At 35.5% G+C, this 25,791-nt stretch overlaps 1 protein-coding gene across 1 annotated transcript in view; it reads left to right on the forward strand.

Annotated features, from left to right (window-relative positions):
- Positions 1 to 25,791, forward strand: part of LOC134753720 (uncharacterized) — a 190,881-nt gene that overhangs the window by 77,573 nt on the left and 87,517 nt on the right. Inside the window, exons 27-39 of the mRNA XM_063689659.1 lie at positions 4,149 to 4,288; positions 4,365 to 4,468; positions 4,683 to 4,863; positions 5,353 to 5,466; positions 5,793 to 5,856; positions 5,939 to 6,084; positions 6,330 to 6,441; positions 6,753 to 6,799; positions 10,460 to 10,592; positions 10,809 to 10,909; positions 14,768 to 14,938; positions 16,136 to 16,257; positions 22,300 to 22,462. Of these exons, the coding sequence (XP_063545729.1) occupies positions 4,149 to 4,288; positions 4,365 to 4,468; positions 4,683 to 4,863; positions 5,353 to 5,466; positions 5,793 to 5,856; positions 5,939 to 6,084; positions 6,330 to 6,441; positions 6,753 to 6,799; positions 10,460 to 10,592; positions 10,809 to 10,909; positions 14,768 to 14,938; positions 16,136 to 16,257; positions 22,300 to 22,462 (1,598 nt within the window). The remainder of the gene's footprint in view (positions 1 to 4,148; positions 4,289 to 4,364; positions 4,469 to 4,682; positions 4,864 to 5,352; positions 5,467 to 5,792; positions 5,857 to 5,938; positions 6,085 to 6,329; positions 6,442 to 6,752; positions 6,800 to 10,459; positions 10,593 to 10,808; positions 10,910 to 14,767; positions 14,939 to 16,135; positions 16,258 to 22,299; positions 22,463 to 25,791) is intronic.

Genomic DNA, 25,791 nt, shown 5'->3' on the forward strand with positions numbered 1-25,791 from the left:
CATTTATATACTAAATTATCTAGGTTAACTATGAATCACACTACTTGGGAGGTCTACACGTGAAAGGTGTCAAATGGTTATTAGAGAGTCATCTTACATTACTTTCCGTATATGGATTACATTCCTAACCTAATATGGGGAGAGTCGTCTTACATGACTCTCCGTATATGGTACCGCTAAGCTATATGATCCTTATGATCTAATTACATGTTATTTGAATCCTTACCTAATATTCTATACCTACACTTCATCTCCCTCCTTTTGGAAAAGGAAAAATATATTATTGAATATATTTTCTTTTTTTTTTTTACATTTTTTATATTTTTGTTTATATATATACATATATATATTTTACACTTCATTTTTTTTGTGACATTTTTTTTTATAATTATTTATCCATAACACAAAAATAATATTCATATGTCTTCCACTATAATAAGTATGGTTCATAATTATGCTAAAATAAAATTTTACTTACATGTTAAAATAAAACCATTAATAATACAAAAATCTCTTATCTTAATAAAATTAAACTTATTTGATAACAAAGTAATTCTTAATTCAATCTCCTTTTCTATTAATTCTCTTATTTCTCATTGTCATTGTCATTGATTAATACGCGTATTTGTCACAATCCTAGGTACCTTAAATTACACAGGTTTTTTTTTTCATATTGTCAGTATGCATAACTTTTCATAGTATCGTTTTTCCTATTTACTTGCAAGAAAATAATGTTTCACAATTTATTTATGTATCTCTTTCTCTTTTATGACGTCTTCACATGCTTGTTATGTTTATTATTTCTTTTCATACAATTTCTTTTATAAAACATGCACTGTATGCGATTCTCATTGCAAGGGTATACAGCATAATTATCTATTCTGTAGCGCTACAATATCTCTTCAATATATCATATATTCACTCATTTATTATTTTATTCATTATTTCTTTCAGGATACAAGGTATATTTTTATTATTATTTCTTTCTTTAGTGCGCATATATTATTTATACCATTAATTATTACTTAACAGGCAGTTCTTTTAACACTTCCTTTCTTTAACAAACATACCACGTGTCCAAGGACCTTCACGAAAGGTAGCTCGACCGAATCATGATCAGGTAACAAGGATTTCGTGCCTGCCCTTGTATCCCGGTGTACCTTGCTACATTATTTTAATTCGCACAACAGGTCCCTTCGGGCCACTGAAGCTAACGAATATCATTACTACCGCTCTCATATAATCTCTTTTAAAATAATTAATTTTCCTCATAACCTAAAAACAATTATTATCTGCTTCATATTGCTCACAAACCATCAAAACTATAACATATAAGGATTTAATTCGCTCTTAGGTGATCAGGCTAATTACATCATAAAACTTATCTGCTTAGCTTTGCCATCTTTAACACAACTTTATAAACCTCACAATTTCAACCTTCTATCTTTGCGAATTTTCTCATTAAATCAGTCCTTTACATTATAATAACTTCATTTTCTAAAATAATCATTTAACATCACTTTACAAAATGTTACCTACGAACATTTAATTTTCCATATCCCATAGTAAAATAACATCAAGTTTTATTTCATAGACATATCATAATATTTAACCGTTTTTCGTTTAATCTTTGTTACATATATGCATTCCACGTTTAATTTTTCTATATATATATATCACTTATTTTCTTCCTCGTTATTTGTTTATTATGCATCAAGTCCATGTTAACAAAGTAAAATCCGGTAAAAAATTTTTTTTTTAAATATAAAGTGCAAGTTCCACACACACATGTACACTTAAAAAATAATTAAAATCTCGAACACAATTATTGAGTGTACCTTAATATTATAAGTCCATTTCTTCTTGGATATTTGAGTCCACTTAGAGTCATCCAGCCGCGCCCACAGCTTTCGTTACTGGTTAGCAATAACCGTCATCACATACACATGCAGTCTTGGTTCGCGGATTTGCACAGTACTTTATCCGAATAGTTAAATCACGGTTTCACATTCACGCTGATATATTTCTCACAAAAATAGTTTTATTTACGTTATATTAGCAAACCGGCGCTGGTATATCACTTGCCTTCTTGTCCATATTATGTCTTGCTTTATTTAATTTTACGTATGTTTATCACTAGAGTCCACTTTCCCACACATTATTTTAGTTTATTTAAATTATTGTTTGTTTTTCACTTTCAGTTTTTGCTTTTTGATATTTTAGTTTTTCACTGTTTTTTTTTTTCTTGCGAATGTCCACATATTAAGAGTTTTAAATTATTTTCTTGAATTTTTCACACTTGAATCTTTGCCATTGAAGCGCGCCCTGCCAGTGCAGAACCACCTACTGCACCGGCAGGCGCCATATCGCGTATACTTTACGCCACTGGCAGGATCGCCATGTAAGGATGGGACCCAAGACAGAAGTAAAACACAAGACTGTCGGTTAAATACTGAAGATATAATGCCTTTATTTAAAAATACAATCATTTATATACTAAATTATCTAGGTTAACTATGAATCACACTACTTGGGAGGTCTACACGTGAAAGGTGTCAAATGGTTATTAGAGAGTCATCTTACATTACTTTCCGTATATGGATTACATTCCTAACCTAATATGGGGAGAGTCGTCTTACATGACTCTCCGTATATGGTACCGCTAAGCTATATGATCCTTATGATCGAATTACATGTTATTTGAATCCTTACCTAATATTCTATACCTACACTTCAATACGTTCTCTATGAAAATATGGTGTAAGGCAACATTAAAGCTTATTAAATTCTACACAAAACAGTCCTAGATATCTTTGCGGAAAAATACATCTTGTTATAGAAAATAATAGCTGAATCCAGATTTAGCGCTTATACCCTTTCAGGGGATATTCTCTTAATACGAAACTTGGAGGAATATGAATTACACTTTTGTCTATACATTTGTACACGTTCTACCCCAATATCAACATTTTACTCGACTGCGACTTAAACAGAAAGTAGGGTTATGGGTTTAAATACTGAAAATCAGTACACCCTGTAGCTCAGGATACTGGACGGATTTTTTAAAATTACATATCGGTAACACTTGTTTTATTAAAGAAAAATCAATACAGCCGCCTTGAGAGGGCGTCGAATAGTAAATCATATTTTTACTTCTAGCGCCTAAACTATTGAGTGAATTGGACAAAAACGAGAAATGCATTGTTTTTTACCGTATTTATAACAATATTATTTACCTTGTACGTTTCGTACGTAAAAATATTATCGCAAGGCAGTCTATTTCCTTCCTAGCAATAAAGATATTGAGTATTGAGTCTCCACTTTATGACTTTGTTCTACCAAGTTTAGGTATTTATACTCTGCCTATTCCGATCACTGGTGGTCAAAATAAAACTAAAAACAGTTTTAGCGGTACAAGTGCAAAAACTAAATTATTCAAGGAGAAATTAACGTTTCGATGAAATTGAGCTTATTGATTGTAATATGAATTAATTAAGTATACGAACGAACAAATCAGTCAAAAACAGACTATTTTTGACCACTTTAAGGCAGTGTACTGTAGCAATAATCGACATATCATTGTTTATTAAAGTATCTACTCCATATTTATACTATACTATTTAATTATTTATACTGTTTTTATTAGTTTTGAACTTTAACAAAACTTTGGTGGTAACTACTGGGAAAAAAAAATTCCCACCTTGTCCCAGTACTCCCAGTAGTTACCATCGGTAAAAGGTGGGAAAAAAATCCCAGTAGTTACCACTGGTAACAGGGCATTTCTATTTAAAGTTGTACCAAAAAGTTTTGTTTTAGAATTGGGAATTTTTATATTATTTCTACTCAGAATCACGAGCTTTTCCATATTTACTGAGAAAAAGTGTCCCCAGAATTTGTGGTCCTTTTGGTTACGGTTTTCTATACAACCTTCTATGACCGTAACAAACCGGAAAAAAAAAATTGTATGATATTTTGTGGACACTTTTTTTCTCGTATTAGTATCGAAAGAGCTCGTGATTCTGAGTGGAAAAAATATAAAAAATCCAAAATCTAAAATGCAAGTCCGGGGTACAACTTTAAATAGAAATGGCCAACAACTTGATGGTAACTAGTGGGAATGGTTCTATCACAACTCACCAAAATGACAGGTAAATATCGTCGCTGCAGCGGTGCATTGTTTGACACACCTGCACATGGTAACGAGCCGGACCCCGGCCGGAGCCGCCGGCGCCGGAGCTAGGTCATACACGTCATTGCCTGCCTCTCATGATCACAGCTCTTTAATAAGGTAATGTAGCAACAACAAGTGATTTCCAAGAATAAATTGATTAAATGGTTTTAATAATTTTAAAATAAAATTTCAGATCAGTGTCTGAATTAAACGAGCAGGACACCCCGTCGGATGAGAATCTGAGTGAAAGTTATTCTGAACTTATTCCCATATTTGAATCTCGAGCAATTCCCGAAGGTTTGTCATGTTATTGTTTTTTTTTCTATAAATATAGATGTTTTAGTACTCGTCACTGTCCCAATCCCAATGCATGTTATGTTTAAACTTACATCTTTAGCAAATAGGTTACAGCAGGGTATCAACTATTGCTATTGGGCATTTTCATATTGAGCATTGGGATTTTTACTGAAATTCATTTTTTTTTGTGAAACTATTTATTTGTAACCTTTAGTGAAGCTGAAAACCTTCTTTTGGTTCCAATGGGTCGTGAGCCGCGCGACGCTGGTTGTAGCCACGCACCAATCGAAGCTGGCCATGGAAATTGACGACATCATATCTACAGTAGACATTCAGGAACATTACAATCAGCTCAAAGTGAAAGTCGCTTCTGCATCAGTTCGACATCACAAAAGGTTAGTAAAAATGAAAAAATAATGATCTGCAAATTGCCGATGTATTGTGTAGATCGTACGATTCAAGTACTGATATACTGTATACTGTGCATGGATGCCACACGCAAACGAAATACATACTGATACTCACATTCGTAGTTAATATCTGCCGCTGTTTCACTTTTGCAAAATGTTTTCGTATGGGCATTGAAACAGAAGTTCTTATAGCATAGCTAATGCAGCAGCCGTAGGCAGCGGTTCGACCGAGGGCGAGCACTGCAACTCGAGCAAGCGACTAGCGATCGACTATTTTCCCATGCGAGAAACGTACGCGTAAGATGGCATTCCTACTGTTGACCACTCTCTGCTCATTATTCCGGCAAGGGCTATTTCCGAGAGAATTACTCGACCTATAAAATATTCGTTCATCGCTACTGGTTTCTCGGTCTGCGCCGCTGAGATAACTGCCAGCCGGTGCTACAGTGTCAAATATTGAAATGTTTGATCCAGGAGCCACGAGGACTGGGAAGCCGGCGTGCTGGGCGGGCGGGTGCTGGAGGCTCGGGAGCCCATCGACTCCAAGGAGGAGGACCATTTCCTCGCTGTTACTATCACGCAGGCGCAGTAAGTCTACGTCCTCATGTATCCGGTCACATTATATGAATAAATATTATTTCATATTTTCATTCTTTAGGGCAAAGCGCGCTCGGCCAATATTCAATTTTTTTTATTTAATCTATTAAACTAACTTTATATAATTATACTCGTAGTCAAACAACAGTTTAGTGCATTGTGACGTCTATCAAGTCAGAACTTGCCGTTGCTAAATGTGTTGTGTATACCAGTTCATTATGTTTACTAGATAGAAAATCTCAAATTCACTAACTGGCCTGAGTTCACCTCGTCTTTATGTGATAAAAATATTCACGCGTTATCATGTACTCTTACAGAATATCTAATTTACCCGCTAGTTGGAAAGAAGAGCTACATCCCAAGCTGTTACAACAAAAAGGGGTAAGAATGTTTTATTATGATTGAATAATATAAGAAGTATATTACCCAGTATTATATAATAACCATTGTTGTGTATTTTCAGGCCGGAGACAGCATGTGGGAAATATACGCTACACTCGCGCCTTTGGAAGCGGTGCTGCAGCCTTCTCTCATTGAGAACATTATGTCTCTAGTCCGTGAGATGGCGCCACCGTCTTTTTGTCCTCTGCAATCCGGAGACGAACCAAGGTACAGTCATTAAAATTATATATACAGACACACATAAATGTGTACATAACTTAAGACGTGTGCGTGAACTGTATGAAGTAGTACAAAAAACGCCCCTGTTTATTAGCACGAAGTCTCAATGTCAAGTTTATGTTTTCGACTTAGGCCACAAAGTGGCAGACCTTCCAACGCTTATGGTACGATACTGAACATTTAGTGAAATACATTTCGAATCGAACAACATTTGAAAGTTGTATTGTTTACAGTGACAGCAGCACTTGGCAGTGGCCGTTTTGTTATGTTACTGCGGGCGGGCTGCGGCTGCTGGTCAATACCGATCTCCACGACCCGGAAAACGACGACACGTTTCTCTTACTGGTTCCTATCAGATTCACATCTAACGGCTGAAATTCGGACGCATATTGCTACATTTTCTAATGTCGAGGAAATATTCCACATTATCTAAAGTGGCAGCCTGCGACTGCTCTCGGCCGTTGGCGCTATTATTAGAATATGGATTCTAATATTTCTAATACTTCTTTTTTGTTTGACATTATGTTATGCCCCAATGGTCCAAGTATCTTTAACTCGCTTTTGTGTTCAAATTCTGGCCTGCGATATCAAATGCTTGCTTGTTTTGTATATGAATTTAACTTTATTAAAAAAATTACACAAACATATGCTTTCAGGTCGGCAAAGTATCTATCAATCCGCATCCTGAAAATCCTATTTGTCGGTAAGAATCGTTTGTACATTTGTTTATTTAAATAAAATAAAACTTGCTAAAAAGGTAAACAAATACATATGTGTACTTATTGCATATGACCTCAAAAAATTCAGTGTGTTTATTTAGTGATCATGACAAATCTTACTTATTCATAATTCATTTATTGCATTTATAATCATGTGTTTACATAAGGTCTTACAAAGAGCATTTTACAGCTAAAGTGTACACATGAACCCTGTTAGCGTATATAGCAATGTACTTATTAACTAAAACTTAATACTAAATACTAAAGCAATAATATTTCAACATTTATTTATATATATATATTGCATGCAACATGACACGTCAAAAATACATATTTTTCATTTTAACTAGATTAGGAACCATTTAACGTCGACAATAAAATGATTAAATTTATGTATAATAATAAAATTTCATTTTTAATATTTTACATAATTGCTTAAAATCTAAATTGATTCAAAGTACAAGAAAATATGATTTACATTTTATTAACATTTACATATATATATTTTAATTCGATAAGGTTGTATCATTAAAAAAAATCATCAATAGAGTAATAGCACCTTTTAATTAGCAGATCTTTAAGTTTTCGTTTAACCAATTCATCTTTGGTTTCGTTTTTTATTTCTCTTTCGTTGTATGTTTCGCTGTTATTGTATCTTTCGTTTTTCTATTTCTTATTTTATGTATTATAGAGATAAATTGGTTCTTTACATTTTAAACAACCCTAATTTAATAGCGTTTTATTCCTATTTATTTACATGAATATATTTTTTATCTACTTACCTATCGTTAGTGCTCTGAAATGCGTTCAGAAACCGTAGGAAATGGCTAGCATTATTACAACCAATTTTACTATGAGAACTTTCTTATCTGTGGTAGTAGGTAAAATCTGTACTTTAATGTTATTACATTATAGATTTTTGTAAGGTTATGAGTTTAAATTTGGAACAGCTGTCGGAACTCAAGTGGGTCTCTATTCTGGAATCCATAGATATTAAAACAGTTATCGATACGAAACGTCAATTCAGTAGGTTTTTTTAATATAAACCGCATGACATTTGATCTCGAGTGACATGAGTATAGGGACCATGGAGACTGTATAAAGGAGCCAAATCTCTATGTATGAAAAGTGTCCATCAAAAAACAGTAATTAGGCGGCGCCACCATACACCGAAATACTACCAAAAACAACCTACGTAATTTGGTCGGGTTATTTGTTGCCTTATATGGTTCATGTTATACTCATGTCCCAGAGCCTAACTAGCGCCACCGGAGAGATTAGGAACTATTATTTAAAGCTTAACGCGGTCACTTTTACAACAATTCTGCCATAAGAGATTGCGATCATTTCTATACCATCCATAATAGGGACTTTATTCGTGTGTCTATAATTAAAAAAAAAAAAACATTCTTGATGGATATAGACATAGTATAGTAGTTATACACATGAAACCGAGCGACCAGGGGTAAGAGAAAGAAATATTCATATATTGACAGGTTAATGTATGGCAGCATAATCCTTGTTCTCTTTCACTCTTATAAATTTCGGTATTTCGCCATCGCCTTCTACTTATGCTGCCATAACCCGACCATGAAAAAAAAACCGGTCGGTGATAAGGAAAAAGCATGGCACTATTTTCTCTTTCCTCTTATAGGAATCGCAATAAGACTCTCTTTCTCTATCAAAGAGTGTCAGGCCCTTGTTGGTGGAGGATCGAATTGCCGCCATTACTGTTGTAATTTGTTTGTTGGTTTTTTGCTGTTACGAAAGTAGAATTGTGAATAAATGTTTGTAATTTACGTTTTAGTTGAAAATGAGTAGTTTGTTTTTATTTTTTCAAATTTATTTTTTATTGCATTAAAAAATAAATTAAAATTTAAACTGTTTATTACGTAAGAGGTAAACATTATATTACTATGTATAGATAGTCTATATATATTACAGGTAGCACTAGTAGCAATGCAGGTCATTTCCCTACGGCTTCGGAACCCATCTTAGAGTACTTATGATATGTATCTATAGATAAAGTAGTGTATGTAACTGTACATAATTAGGCCTTAAAACACTCTTGTGATTCTATACTCGCTAACGCTCGTTCTCGTTTCATAAAACCACACTTAAGGCCCATTTACATGGTGCGAGTTTCTCGCCTTGACCATGCGATTATCGTAGCACGAGAAAAAATATGGCATCATGTAAACTATACGTACGATATCGTACAAGTAGGGGCGATAATCTCCTCGCCTTTGATGATTGGATGTCTCCGTGTATAAAAAAACTTAAATGTGAGGGTCGTATTTCGAGTTTATATGCTTTTCAGTCGTCATCATGAGTGCATTGCAAGAGGCTGTTCTGATTGTGTCGGTACTTTATACGTTTTTAATTTTACTTTAACATTTTAAATGTTTTATTAATCGCCAAAATGCACAACAAAATTTTTCTTGAATATAGGTACTTGAATGCTGCTAATTATTTCCCGCCAACTTTTTTTCTTAAGGGCAACGTCACGCCATTTTAGCCAAGAGCCAATATTAAAATAAATGCAACTTAAATTATATTAAAATCATTAAATTAATTGTATTAAAATCATTAAAATAAATGTTAAAATAAAATTTTGACAGAAGATATTATCGCTGACTGTACTTTTCTTTTAACAGACAACTAATACTCATCGGGAGAATTTTAACGAACCCAAACACATCATGGCCACCTCCTGTGTCCATAATCGGACCAGTTCAATGATACCATAATATTGCATTGTCACCCAACTCACATATGTATAGGAATTTTCAGCTCAATCAAATTTATTTATTTATTAATTTTATTGGTGTGGTGGGTGTTTTCAAATGATGGGAAGTGGGTTAAATTTGCAAGATTTGACCAGAACAAACATATTCAAACAAACAAACATTTGCAAGTTAAATAAAAGCTTGTAAAAATAATGTGAGAAACAAGAAATATTATTACGAATATTTACATTATACGTATACCTAGTGGTAAATGATTAGCAACTAATCACGTAAGTTGACTGGCAAAACTCGTATGAAAATCGGTTCGGACCGATTCGTGCGATACTCGCACGTACGTGAAAAAATGTCATACAAGAACGAGTTTAGACGAGTCGAGAAATCGTAAGCGAATATCCTCCTAGAATGCGGCTCGTCGTGTAAACTATTTCGCCTGGTGATAATCTTCATGCGAGTATCGAATGACATAATCGTAGGCGAGTTTATATTTCTCGCATGAATGTAAACATTTTTATACGATACTCGCCTGGCGATTATTGCATACGATAATGTCATACGATTTCTCGCCCCAAAACGTACGAGAAACTCGCACCATGTAAATGGGCCTTTATGTTTTAAGGCCTCTCATTATGTATCAGGGTAGTTCTACGATTATCCAGTTGCACCAATCGCTTCATCACCATATGTTCCCACATTATTGACGGTGAAGTCATTTTCGGTTATCTTGTAGCACTCCCGTGCTTCTGCTATTCTTTTCACAATGATCCTGTTTGCTTTTATAAAACGACCAATAATGTGGTGATGGTAATGAAGAATCAAAACGCAGTACAAAATCGTATAGATGCACCCATCAGTTGCATGTGTTTGGTTGTATAATCTGATAAAATGTGTGTTTAGACAATCCGTTACTACTGGATTGGATGGCTCTTGGAACTCTACCGGAGGCAGCCCGGAAGGCCGTCAGTACGAGGTCGTCGTCAAACACGTCGCTATTCAGTCCGCGCAGCTCCAGCAGATTATAAAACAAGAAGTCAGTATTTATTACCCTTACCAGACGGCCACTCAACAGACGCTCCGAGCGCGCGTTTACGCTTGACGCTGACGCCGACCGCCATACATTTGTCGTTTGCACGCACGCTTGGAACGTACATTTCTTGGTCGAGGCGTTATTATTATTAAAATACTACTATTACTACTGCTGCTTTCTACATCTAAGAAAGCCTAAAACAATCATGTCTGTGTGCAGGAGAGAAGAGAAATCTATAACAAAGGCACCGGTAGCGAGAACCCGGCTGTGAAGTGGTCTCAACCGCCTGTTTCGCCCGTCGTGACAGCTATTCTCCATCAGTAAGTTTAGGTTTAAGATTCTTTATTCTCACTAAGAATTTGACAATTCACTTACATGAGAACTTAAAACTACACAAATACATTTATTTTGCATGAAATTAGCGAAAGAACTAATAACATAGAGGGTATTTAAACATACAGTAAAACAAAATCGGCCGACTTTTAACAAAACAAGGTGATTAGTGGTTAACATTTCGTCTACTTGAGATGTACACAAAACGTTTTGTAGTTGACAATAAGCTAAGGCCCAGTTTAACTTATTTCCGAGATTCGTAATAACTGTGCGTCAGCGGGGATCATCCCTGTACTGGTCAGTATAATGGGTAAGTAGACCGTAGGTGTCGCGAATGTCGGAACTGGTTTTTAGTTGCTATGAGTTTATTAAATATTCAACTATCGATCTTATTACCTAGTTATGTTAGGGTCTTTTTTTGTAATGGTCATGTACATATTTTATTTATCGTATGAATGGTACAATGCAGTGCAGCAAGTACGCTAACTTACAGATACTGGAAGTGGCAATGTTTTTATGTTTTATTACAATTATATTATAGTTTTATTACAGTTATTGTTTTTATTTTATTTATTAGGTGTTCAATTTTATAACTCTAATAATAATAAGGTAATGTGATATGTAGATTATATACACAATGATATATTATAAAGGTGCTATTTAGGTATATACAGACAAGATTAAATTTTAAATGGTCAATTTTTTTGGTAATGTTATTTTTAATTTATATAAATTATATAGGTATGCGAATTTTTATTTTATTTTATACAGCTGCTGTTTATGATTGACATTTACTTTCCGAATATTTAAATTTATTCTATGGCGAATCATTGCTTACGTGTTTTTTCAATTGTTTTTTAAAGCTGTACATAGACTTGATTTCTTTTATATTTTTTGGCAGTTTATTATACAGCTGAGCGCCTTCATATAGTATACATTTTTGTCCGAATTTTGTTCTGGTTTGCCGTAGAATTAGGTCATTGGCATTTCTGAGTTTCATTTTTTGTCTAGTATTCTTTTGCGAAAAACCTATTTGAGTGTGTATATTTTTATTGATTATTTTTCGTACTAATAAACATGTATTGTATGTATATGTCTGTTTGATATTAAGTATCCGAGTTTCTTTGTATATTTTTGTTGTTGGTGTTAAATAGTCATAATGAAATAATGCTTTTATTAATTTGTTTTGGGCTACTTGTAGTAGCTGTAGATTCGTTATGGCTGCCGAGCCCCAGACTTCAATCAAATAATCAATATGTGGCTTAATGAGGGAGTTGTAAATCATATAACGCGTTATTTTGGGCAGAAAACGTGCAATTCCCCGTGTGGCTGCTGTCAAGGAAACTATTCGGTTTCTTACTTTTTCAATGTGTGGTTTCCAACTTAAGCTTTTGTCTAAAATTAGGCCAAGATATTTCTCTTTGTCTACTTGTTCAATTATTTGGTTATTTATTGTAAGCGGATCAAATTCATCACTTTTCTTGTTTTTTGCTAAGAATATAATATAGTTAGTCGTTGTAGTGTTAATGGTAAGTAAATTACTCTGAAACCACGCATTGAGAAGATCCAGGTCACTTTGTGCTTTCGTTATAACATTGTCTATAGTGTCTCCAAAGTAAAATAAGGCTGTATCGTCAGCGTAGAGTGTTATATCTCCCGTCAGACCTATCTCTTTAATACCATTGATATAGACCAGAAACAAAAGAGGCCCTAGAATTGAGCCTTGCGGCACGCCACAATTTATTTGTTTAGGGGTACTCGTGTGATCTTTTATTTTAACTACCTGATAACGATTTGATAGGTATGACTTAATAATATTGTACGCCGGCCCATCAATGGCTATGTTAGTTAGTTTATTTAGAATGATGTCATGACTAATCGTATCAAAGGCTTTTTTCAAATCTATAAACACTCCGAGTACTATTTTCCGTTGATCAATATGAACTTTAATATTCGTTATAAGATCTATCGTAGCTGACAACGTATTAGATTGTTTTCTGAAACCATATTGTTTTTCGTATAGAAAGTTTATAGAATTTAAGTAGTTTATTAGGCGATTATAAATTATTTTCTCAAAAATTTTGGAAATAGTTGGTAGTACCGAGATGGGTCTATAGTTGCTTGGATCACTCCTATTTCCTGATTTATATATGGGAGTTACCTTTGCTAATTTAAGACTATCTGGAAACATTCCCGCTTCAAGGCACTTGTTAATACATGACACAATCTCATCAACAATTATATCCCTTACACATAATATACATTTGGTGTTAATGCCATCTAACCCATCTAACCCTCTATCTCTCTCATCTAAGTTTTATATTATTCAAGACTAAAGTCTCTTCAGATTCACACAAACAGTGCTGTTTCTATTAGACATAAATATTCCAGTTTATGACACAGATATAATAATAGGTAATGAAAATATGAATTTACTTGAAACTCAAATAGGCGAAACTTGGGAGGAATTATCCTACTGTTTTTATTGCAATGGTCTTAAAATAAATTTAGACAAAACGGTATATTTTCCTTTTCTCAGACACACAAATAGCATACCGTATGATCTGCCTCTACTAGTAGCAAAAGCCGCTAATGTTAAGTTCTTAGGTATACATTTAGACACACAATTGCGCTGGTCCACTCATATATAGGTAGAACTCTAAGAAAAAAATTAGCCTCCGCCTGTTACACCCTGAAAAGCCTCTCTAAAATTTTTAGCTCATCTGCACTTAAAACAGTTTATTTTGCATATTTTGAAAGCCTAATTCGATATGGCCTTGAGGTCTGGGGTAACAGTGTCCATGTGAAACCTGTTTTGATTTTACAAAAAAAGGCTGTGAGATATGTTGATAAGGCGAAGCCACTTGAACATTGCCGTCCTCTATTTGTGAAGCATAAAATATTGACAGTGATATCGCTTTACATATACTTAGTCTGTATTTTTGTTTATAAAAATAAGACCCGACTTGCATGTAAAAACAAAAATAGACACCCTAGATTAAGACATAAATTTGACATACAATTACCAGAATCTAAAAATTATTCACATTTCAAAAGTAGTCTGGAATACATAGGAATTAAAATTTATAATTTTTTAAATGAGGACATGATGATGTGAGCAATGTGATAATATTATTGACTTTTCCAAGAAATTAAAATCATTTCTACTAATAAGACCATTTTATAATCTGAATGAATATTTTGATAACTTGACATTTTAATTGTAATATTTAAGGAATTTTTATTGAAATACAATTTAAAATTAAATAAATAACTACCTAAACATAGAGTATAAAAATTAAACTAACCTAAAACATTGTAATTAGATTATTTAGATTATTATTTTAAGTTAGTCTAAACATACACAGAGTATAAAAATTAAACTAACCTAAAACATTGTAGTTAGATTATTTAGATTATTATTTTAAGTTAGTCTAAGATTTTGCGTGCCATATTGTGGTAGACCATACATGCATGTAACACTTAATAGCTACACTATGTACCTATAACATCCCAATGACATGTAACCATAACAACTGTGTATGTTCAAGCGAAATAAATAAATTGAAATTGAATTGAATTGAGTTTATGACCGTTGGCGCCCCTGAACCGGGATCACATCGCCGTTTCGTGTAAATTCGGCTCTGAATCTATTGTTTTTTAAAACTAAGTAAAGAAATGAAACTCGTATTAAGTATTCGCTTCGCGGCATTATTTACTGTATATTAGGCCACCTAGTTCTCTTTCCATCTAATTTACATGCTTATGAGTATAGCAGGATTTAGAATACGATGTGCTTAGTATTCAGTAAGGCAATGTGTTTAGTATTCCAAAAAATATTCCAGTGTGGACATAAGCTGCATTCTGGCGCCGCCGCTGTTCGTGAACGGCGCGCTATCGTGCGGGCCGGCGGTGGAGCTCAACCTGGCTTCTGACTGCGCCTTCGAGGTCAGCCTGGAGCAGCTGAAGCTCCTGCAGCACTTGCTCTCTGAGGCCAGCTCTTCCACGAGCTCTAGGTACATTTTATACTCTCTGCCACATCACGTGATATTTCATAACTTACTACTATAGCGTCTAGCTGCCTAGTGACCTGTAAAAAGGCTTTTTATTCCATTGTAAATTAAATCTTTATTTTGACACATCAAAATTGCTTTTGTCTTGACAATTTTTTATTTGTGGGCGGCTAGCTAGAGGGCTGAATTAGGCCACTACGACTTTTTGTAGCGGCACAGATGCGATTCAGTCTCGATACAGTAGCGTTACTGCCAATGTCGCTTATGTAAACTTGTAAAGGCCATTAAGGCTAAGTTCAACTTCTATACACAAGACATGGGCGCCGACCTAAAAATTGCCTACGGCGGCGCGCCGACTTAAAATGTCCAATGTGTGACCAATATACATATAGGCTAAAAATTTAAATTTTCTCCCAATTATAAGTTTTCATAAATGCTGGTAATTTTTCTGTTTACGATTCCTCTACACTACAAAGTGGCGTCGGTGGCACAAAAATACATTGACAAAATTTTTCAGGAGTATAAAGCTCATCACGTAATAGGAAAATATGGAAAAAAGTGATAAAGAGACGGGTTTGTGTCCGGAAGAGGTACAAAAGACGCCATTTTTGCACTTCACCAATTATGTGAAAAATACAAATTGTAAAAAAGAACTTGTATATTGTGTTTGTTGACCTCGAACAACCTCAAGAGATTTTGTGGAGGGCTCTGACAGAAAGGTTTGCCTGGGAAGTACGTGGAGCTATTAATCCGCTCAACGTACAACCGTTGTTGTACATTGTACGTCAGGTTAGCTGCTCGCACCACCGTCAGGTTCAGTGTCACGGCAGGCTTGCACAACGAATCTAAAAGTCCTTACATCAGCTTTAAGATGAGAAGGGAACGGGACGAAGGGGATGAGAAAAGAAAGAGAGCTAAAGACCCCTACTCTTCATGAAAAGTATCCAACGACACCATAGAGTTGTTGCGATTAAAAAATGTATCCCACTTTTGGTCGTAAACTACCAAAATCGGCATCGACGCCGGCGCGGCGCACATGTCTATTAACCGTAGGTAACTTCACTGTATTGTGTATTACACAATGCGCAATGCTACGCGGATTCCGATTCAAACATATACTATCGGCCACGCTATTAATTGACAATTCGTAAATCTTATTGCAAAGATATAAGGAGTAAAATAATGAAAATTTCTTTTTAGTGAGGATTCTATTCCATCAATGGTCGCCACAGTCGCCGTGTGTCCGTATGCGGCGTTATTTTTGAACCCGAAGCTAACGCCTGAGAGTACGTTACAAGATAGTAACGCGGCATCCTTTAAAGGTATTATATTACCTATTCATAAATTGTAAATACTGGTGTCAATCACAATGAAACATCAACGATGATCAACATTAAAATGCAGATGTCGCTAGTGACGTTGTTTAATGACTAACTTCGCGTTGATTAGCGAATGGTCAGCTGGCGGAATTGGTAACGCATTAAACCGGCAATCCAAGGATGTGGGTTCGAGGCCCACGTTGGCTAGAGTTTGATCATCGTTGATTTTTTCATTGTGATTGACATCTGTATGTACAATTTATGGATTGTAATAATGTGGTACGTCCCACACTAAAAAAGGAAAAATATATTTATATTTACCTATTTTTAATAATATCAATTTATTTTCCGAATCCTTTTATCATATAACATATTTTTATATTTAAAAATATTAATGTATTTATATTCAGTTACAAAGCTATTAATCTGACGACCGGCTAAGCCTAGTGGGTAGTGACCCTGCCTGTGAAGCCGATGGTCCTGGGTTCGAATCCCGGTAAGAGCATTTATTTGTGTGATGAGCACAGATATTTGTTTCTGAGTCATGGGTGTTTTCTATGTATTTAAGTATTTATATATTATATATGTAAGCAGTACTATAATTTACTCAAGAAAACTAGTTTAATATCCTTAATACTTTTTAAATTAAAAATAAATGTACAATAAATCAAAATGCATTCAGTAATAGCCACGTTTCGAAGCCGAAGTCTAAATCACAAAAGAGGCGGTCGCCGGTGTCGCAGCGCTTTTTATACTGGTGGAGGGGCGCCACCACCACCTGGCCGGCCGCGCAGCAGGTAGAATCTTGGGGCGCGCTCAGGGTTGCCAACACGGCCGTTCTGCAATGTGTCAGCCCCTGACACCACCATGATCCATCCAGGGTCCTGTACTCCTGTAATATGCGAAATTACATATAATTAAAATATGTACTTTTTTTACGTTTTTTTTTTTTTTCTCCCAGTAATTATTTCAACTGGTTTGCACGACATGAGCTTTATATGATAGACTTATATTTTACCAAGTGTTGACCACTTAGCACCAGACAATTTAAATACAGCTTTTAAACAGGTTCTGAATAATAATCACTCGCACTTATTAACTCCAAGAGACCGAGTTAGATTATAATCGAACCTGTTCATTCTCATTATAAAGTCATTTGCACTTAACGAGCGAAAAACTTCACTTAAGCGTTCCAAATTCACTTCATAACAAGTCTTCTTTGTCTATGGTGCAGCACATGATAAAAATTAGTTATTAAGAGTCAAAGTCTGATACAAAACATATATGTGCCGTTTTCAACCAAAAGGTTACTTACTGTCGCTTGTCAGTAAGGCGCTATTTCCATATAGCTTCAATTAGAAATTGACAAGCGACAAGCTACAATGTGATACCTTTTGATTGAAAACGTCACATATGAAGTATATATTTATACGAGTAGGTATGTGACAAGGCTTTTAATGTAACATAGTTTTTTTTTTATCTTGCCAACACGAAACAACAATAAAAATAAAGACTTACATTCAATCTGAAGGCCAATCTCCTATTCGAATCCACGGCTTCATGTTTTCCGCCGCGGCTGTGCCCGAATAGCGCTTAGTACTTCTTTCAGAGCCTCGCACATCCGTCACCTCGTATCTGTCATTCCCTAGGACGCACTTGACTTGAAACGGCCCCTTATAAGTTGCCATTAGCTTCCTACTTTGACCATCGTTATTTTTGCTTTGATTTTTCAGCAAAATAAGGTCACCCACCGAATACTTGCACGGTTGAATTCGTGATTCATCAAATCGCTTTTTCTGATATAATGCATCGGCTTTAATATTTTCATCGACCTTTTTCCGCAAGTCAGAAATATCAGTGAATACCCCGTTATCAAGCTCGGATGTCAATAAATTATCGCTAGCTGTTCTTACACGATAACCAAAGAACACTTCACTTGGTACTGCTTTGGTGGTTTTATGTATAGTACTGTTGAGTCCCTGTTGTAATACTTTAACATATTGGTCCCAACAATCGTCATCCGTGTTAGCGCCTAACGTCCTCATAGCGTCTAAAATAGTTTTATTAAAGCGTTCCACTTGACCGTTCCCCCGTGGCATACCCGTAGCAACTGTATGCAGCCGGATGTTTTTACTATGACAATATTGTGTAAACTCACTAGACGTAAACCCTGTCCCCGCATCAGTGATCAAGCGCCTGGGATATCCGAACGTTTTAGACATGAGTTCTAGTTCTTTAATGACGTGAGCAGAGTTTGTTGTTTTTACGCCATAAATGAATACAAACTTGGTGAACGCGTCAACCATCACTAATAAATACTTATTTTTCTGTTTTGTCTCGACAAATGGACCTAAGTGATCCATATGTAATGTATGATACGGTTGAGCATGCTTAGGTAAAGGAAACAGTTCACCTTCCTTTGGCCCGCCTTTGTTTTTGAAATACAAACAATTTATACAGTTTTTGATGTATTTCTTAACTGTATGTCTCACTCGTGGGAACCAATAAAGATGGTTGATGCGTTCGACAGTCTTGTCAACCGAAAAATGGCCCAGGTCGTCATGGGTGTTTCTTAGGATTTGCCAAATGCATTTTTTTGGCACCACCCATTTTCTACCTCGGGACGTTCTTCGGTAAACTTTATTACCTAAAAGCTCATACTTATTAAAAGTGTCCCTATTGTCATCGGCTTGTCCTGACTCGAGTATTTCTTTGATTTTTACTAACTCGGGGTCTTGTAATTGAACAGACAGCATCCAGTCAGCTTCTGTTATTGAAAGAACGACCTCACACTCAGATCTTTCACCAGATGGCACGGGATTTCGACTCAACGCATCTACGTGTTGCATACGTGCACCTTCTCGATGTTGTATCTCAAATGAGTATTCTTGCGTTGATAAAACCCATCGTGCAATCCGAGGAATGATTTCCTTTTTAGTGAGTGCATATCGAACCGCGTTACAATCTGTCACAATTTTGAATGGGGATCCTAGCAGATATAACCTAAATTTTTGTAGCGAAGCAACAATTGCAAGCAACTCTAACTCGAATGAGTGGTAACGTTTTTCGTCTTGTGTGGTCTGTCTACTGTAATAATGGACGGGTTTTTCACCTTCTTCCGTTATTTGTATAAGGATTCCGGCGATACCCTCCCTACTCGCATCAGTATACAGTACGTGATCTTTCGTGGGATCGAAGATTGTCAGTACGTTATTGGAAATTAACTTCTCTTTTAACATCTGAAATGCGCGCTCGTGTGTCTCTTCCCACGCCCAAGCACTATCTTTTTTAAGCAACTTCGTTAGGGGTGATGAAATCATGGCACAATTTTTTATAAATTTGCGAAAGTAACTGATTAACCCCAAAAACTGACGTAGTTGATGCACAGTCCTGGGCGTTGGAAAACACTTCACTGCTTCTAATTTACTATCATTTGGCATCACCTTATCCGGTTTGATTTTATAGCCCAAAAATTCTATTTCTGTTTTGAAGAAATGGCATTTCTTTAAATTTAGTGTTAAACCATTGTCACGAAATATCTTAAGCACCTGCTCTAGCAATTTCAGGTTTTCGTCTACCGTTCGGGTTACCAAATAGACGTCATCGAGATAAACGATCACATTGCCAAAGCGCAGATTACCCAGCACCTTATTCATCATCTGCTGAAAGCAGGACGGGGCATTGACTAACCCGAACGGTAAACGTAAAAAATTATAGTGCCCATCCTCGGTAATAAACGCGCTTTTTGGTACTGAATCGGCACTTAGAGGTATCTGATAGTAGCCACTTTTCAGATCAAGACTCGTGAAACACTTGCTACCCTGAAGCCTATCTACCAGATCCTCGATGCGTGGCATGGGATACTTATCGGTTACTGTTACTTTATTCAATGCGCGATAATCCACGCATAGCCTTTTCTCCCCATTTTTCTTATTAACGAGAAGTGCGGGCGAAGCGTAAGGAGAATCGCTATTGCAAATGATTTCATTAGCTAGTAGTTCCTCAACCATATCCCGAATGATTTGTCTATCCGCGGGAGAGGACCTAAAAGGTCTACTTTGTACAGGACGCGGATCTGTCACGGTTATTGTCATTTCATGGTTCTTTACTTTGCCTAATTCACTTAAATTTCTTGCTACACAATCACTATACTTACTAAATAGACTAAGTAATTCAGCGTGATTCGAGTCGGCGTCAATTTCAGTTTCGTTAATTATCTTACAAAACTCGTCATATTGTTTTGCATAATTAAATTCTAATACGTTGCCAATCCGCGAATACATTAAGTCAGGGCGCTCCGTCACATTCCTTCCTATTAAGATATCGCATCCTTCTAACTCATCGATAATGTAAAAGTCAACACTTTCTAGATGCACTGAATCGAGTTTTAAACTTGCACTTAACGCATATCTAGCCGTTATTGTAATACCCTTTTGAAACCCCTGTAATAAAACAGGCGATGTGAGATGGTCGTATTTTAAACTGTGTTTTTGGGCAAGCGATTTGGAAATAAGAGAACAACTAGCCCCTGGATCTATAAATGCGTCATGGGTAACCACATTGTCTAGAACAATCTGTTTGAAAAACTTATCTCGGGCATTCGTAGATGACACGAATTTAATCTCTTGTTTATCTACCTTTGATTCAGTTTTTAAGCCCTTTTTATGGAAACAGGCAGATTCAATGTGACCCCTTTTACTGCAAAAATCGCATTTCACATCGCACTGACTTCTTTTATGATTACCTCCGCAAGTAAAACATTTAATCACCCGCCGCGTTTGTGAATGTGATCCGCTTTCATCAACGCTACCGGAATGTGACGACGCAGCTTGACTCGAGGGTACCTTGGTAGAAATATTAGACACGGTAGACTGAGATTGACTCGACTTTGAAGGTACGTTAGAGTTAGATTTTTTTATCTTATATGTACGACTATGCAAGAAGCTAGCTAATTGATCGCATGAGCTGAAGCTGTTTGTTTCGATATTTCCGTCTCCTATATTTCCTAGTATAATCGATATAATATCTTGATCAGAAAAGTTCAAACGCAAACGGTCGATTCTACACTTTTGATCAAAATAAAATTCATACAACGATTGATTTTCGCGCGGTTTTTGTTCTACCACCTCTTTTAACAACTCAAACATATTTCTCTGAATCCTAAAGCTCGCGGATAACTTGTTGTGCCAATCAACCCATCTCCACGACGGCCATTGTTTATCAGTACGCAACAGGGAATCGTACCACACCTTGGCAGAGCCTTTGAGTTTATTTAATGCTTGATACCGGGTTATTTCGTCTGACCAGCTGAAAGTCTTTGCATACGATTTAATAATACTGAGCCATGCGTCAATATCGTCTTTAAGCGGGTCGAATTCGGGTATGATATTATTTAAGGTATTAGAATTTGTGTGACTCACAGTTTCGGATCCACTTCTTGCCTTTTTTGTCGAATGATCCCTCGCCTTACTTGTCGAGCGCGATGCCTTCTTGCGTCTGGGAGGCGGAGGTGACGGAGTTCTGGTACTTTCACTGTGTGAGCTACTGGAACTGCTGGTAACACGAGCACGTTTACGCTTACGGCTTCTTCGAGAGCTACCCATACTGCGTGAATAATATCCCACTTCTGATGTAAGCAGTACTATAATTTACTCAAGAAAACTAGTTTAATATCCTTAATACTTTTTAAATTAAAAATAAATGTACAATAAATCAAAATGCATTCAGTAATAGCCACGTTTCGAAGCCGAAGTCTAAATCACAAAAGAGGCGGTCGCCGGTGTCGCAGCGCTTTTTATACTGGTGGAGGGGCGCCACCACCACCTGGCCGGCCGCGCAGCAGGTAGAATCTTGGGGCGCGCTCAGGGTTGCCAACATATATATCGTTGCCTGAGTACCCATAACACAAGCCTCCTTAGGCTTACCGTGGGACTTAGTCAATCTGTGTAAGAATGTGCTATAATATAAAAAAAAATGTAACTCGTAAACATTTTATTGAGATGAAACTAAACAAAAATATTTATATCTGTCGTATCTCTTAACTAGGAGTTGCTGAAGTGCAATTGATCCACGAGTCAAGCAACACCAGTAAATCCGATCGAGGGTTTACAACCGATTCAGGTATAGACGTGGCTACATCGATGTCAAGACTGAAGCTAGACAGGCCCGCTTCAAAGAAAAACCTCAACGTCGCCTTTGCCGAGGAAATGTAAGACATCATTCCTAAGGGCCGCTTGCACCAAACAGTCTGTCGCTCTTATAGTGCGACTTCTTAGCTCGATTTAGTATGGAGGTATGGTCCCATTTGGCAGAAAGCACGAAACTTGGCATGCATATAGCTTTTTTGTTTATAAGGATTTCGAGGTGAGACTTAATCCGATTGTACTAAGTATATTGTTAAGGCTTATAGTTTTCAAATTATGCTTTCTCCTCATAATATTTGTGATTTTGAAAGTTGGTATGAAAAAAAAAACGACAAATTTGTACCTAAAAAGGGCAAAAGCGCATGGAAAACATTGTATTCATACTTTTAAAATGCCAAATTCTGTTTTTTTAAATTATTTTTAATATTTTGCTTTGGCTATTACGTATATGCAAATCGTCACCGCCACGCGCTACTAATTATTATTTTTTCACACAAAAATGTGATTGTTGAGGCCAAAATTGTCACACTAAATTACATATTATTTTAATTTTTTGTTCACAAATCAGTTTTTTGTATGAAAAGGTATAACGGTTATTTAAAAAATGAATGCAGATACTAAGTATACTAATAGCAAGAAGAAATATAGCATAGATTGGGCCTGGGAAACCGACCCTTCCCTCCCCCCTCCCTCTTTTTGGGGGGTAGTCACGATCTCTTGGCTACCGGGCTAAATCAGCTTTGTTTGACCTAAGGAACAATCGTGTCAAGCGGCATCGCCTGAGACAAAGTGCATACTCACTGCACTTACTTGCCCCACTAGTCGTCGGACGGAAATATTATAAGGAGAAATTAAGCATAATTAGGATTGTTAATTTTTTTTTTATGTTCTATTTCGAAAACCATTATTTAAACAGTTTCCGACATTTGCTGCGATATAATAATCAAGGATTGAAGATATTTCAACAAATATACTGATGACCTTAGTTTGACCTTCTCGTGAGGCTGAATATAATAAAGTCATCGTATAATAAAAGTTATCGAACCATAATAAATCTGTCACTCACGTAATGTCAAAGTTGTCATTGTCATCAATTGTCATAATTAAAAATTTCAGTTAAACCGCTAGTTTCTTACGATTTGATTTATAGTTTTTAATACCTAAACAGTAGATTTTAATTGCTTAATATATCATAAACCTTGTTCCCACTTGTGGGAATGATTCACAAAATTTAGAGTCCGCGAAGACCTACGTGAAAGACGGTGTTGTCGTGAAGTAAATGTGGAATGGAATACTTCAAGTGTTACACACAATATTGCTGTGAGGATCACGTCGATGTAAGTATAAAATTAATATTATTTTACTATGAATATTTAAAAGTCCATTTTGGTGGTCACTATTACCTATTTATTTTCTGTGATGATGTGGCCAGAATATCTAAAGACAACCCGTCTAACACAGCCTATCCCCTACTAGCTCCGTTTTACTGCTTTGAAGTTAAATTCAACAAACAGACATACATATATGTAACTTATAACCATCTTGTAAGCAATAAATAATATATATACAAGAATACATGGATGAATACATTATTCATACTCAAAATACAACATGAAACTGAAAAGATAATTTCTAATTTCCAGGTACCTACAAGTTGCAGTTCAAGGTTCAAGCTGCTGATATCACGATCATGGCGGACAAAACTAAAGTTAATAAAGAGTTGTGAAAAATAAAACATGTCTTATTTTTTACTTTTTTATTAATTTAGGAAAAACCTGTTTCCCAAAAAAGTGTATACATTATTTGTTCAACATGTTCTGCACGTGAGGTTGACATTGAGGGCTTTGTTTAGTAGCATTCAGTTTAAGTTGATGTAGGTTCTACTCTTGTTGAACCAGAAAATAATTGTATAGTTTGTTATTAAATTTATGCCCAAGCCCAGGTACTATTCTGTTACAACTTTACATTCTCCGCCTTCTCTAGTGTACATTATATACATCCAATAAAACTAAGTTATATAACTTAAGGCAGATTTGTGGAATCAGCTTTCACAAATTTAGCGTATTTTGAGATTATTGATTTAGGGATTCAAATAATACGACGATATTATTTATAGAAACGCGTTATACTAACATTAATGACAGATGACAATTACAATCAATTGACAACATAGAAGGTAGGATCCTGTAGAAGTGACAATAATAACGCTTTCTCTGCTACTCCTTCTGAAAGATACATAAGACTATCCCGTTCTGACAGTTCCCCCCACCACTCATGCCTATTCCAGATCTAGTCTAGATTCATGATTGACAATGACAACTACATATTTTTTAATGCTTGTTGTTGCTTGTGCTTTATCAACAGCCACGACATGTAATTTACGAGAAGTCGTATCTCATATTTTCAATAAATTACAAATATTCAACCGAGCTATAAATTACTAAATCATTCAAATTGGTATCCTAAATGAACCTATATTTTCAGAAAATAAAATAAAAATGGGGGTTAAAAAAAATGAACAATGCTAATTTGAAAATTATAAGTTTTAACAATATGCTTCTAAAGGCAATATTGTAGAGAATTTTATGGAGAATATACTTCTCCTGGATATTTTTATTGTAGCTTTCACAGTTTTTATGAAAATTTATAAAAACTAAAAATGGGGATATTAAGGTGGGGGGGAGGTCAACAATAACTACTCGGCCTGTTTTTGAGTCAAACGGCTTCGCTGCGGCTTCTTAATAGTTGAGGCTAAGAAGCCGCACTATGAAAACGTTTACTAAAATAATATTGTATGGGAAATGTCACTGTGGTGATAATACAATGTGGACTGGGCCTAAATATATTACCTTTGTATGTACAGCCGCTCAGCAGCGGAAGATTATGAAGTTCAACATGATCTGAATACAATTTCATTGCTAAATGTATTTAATTGTGTGCAATCTAATCTTAAATGATATTGACAATTTATGATTTTATTATTTATTATTTGTATCTCCTTGGATTTCACGGGCCTATAAATCCCGGTCTTTTGATAGGCTTGCGTGGGGATATAGATCCAACACGTAGAGGCCCCTTGGAGAGCTTTAATGTCATGTAGAATATTATTTATTATTATTAATTGTACTTTCATTATTTTTCAATGTGACATTTTAATGGAGGTTTAATATTAGATAGTAATTTAAGAATATTTGTACGCCATGTAGTATGGTAAATTAAGGATTGGAAACAATATTATGTAACATCAATTCATACCCTTTTTTACAGAAATAAACTATTCTATTCTATTTTGAACACCTCAAACTAGCGAAAAAAAAACTTTGCCAAGGAAAGATTTTTCAAATGGGAAAGCTTTTCACTACATTTACTACAATATTAGCTTCGTGTGAAATGA

Source organism: Cydia strobilella, chromosome Z (assembly GCF_947568885.1).
Source record: "Cydia strobilella chromosome Z, ilCydStro3.1, whole genome shotgun sequence".
Taxonomy (NCBI): Eukaryota; Metazoa; Arthropoda; class Insecta; order Lepidoptera; family Tortricidae; genus Cydia; species Cydia strobilella.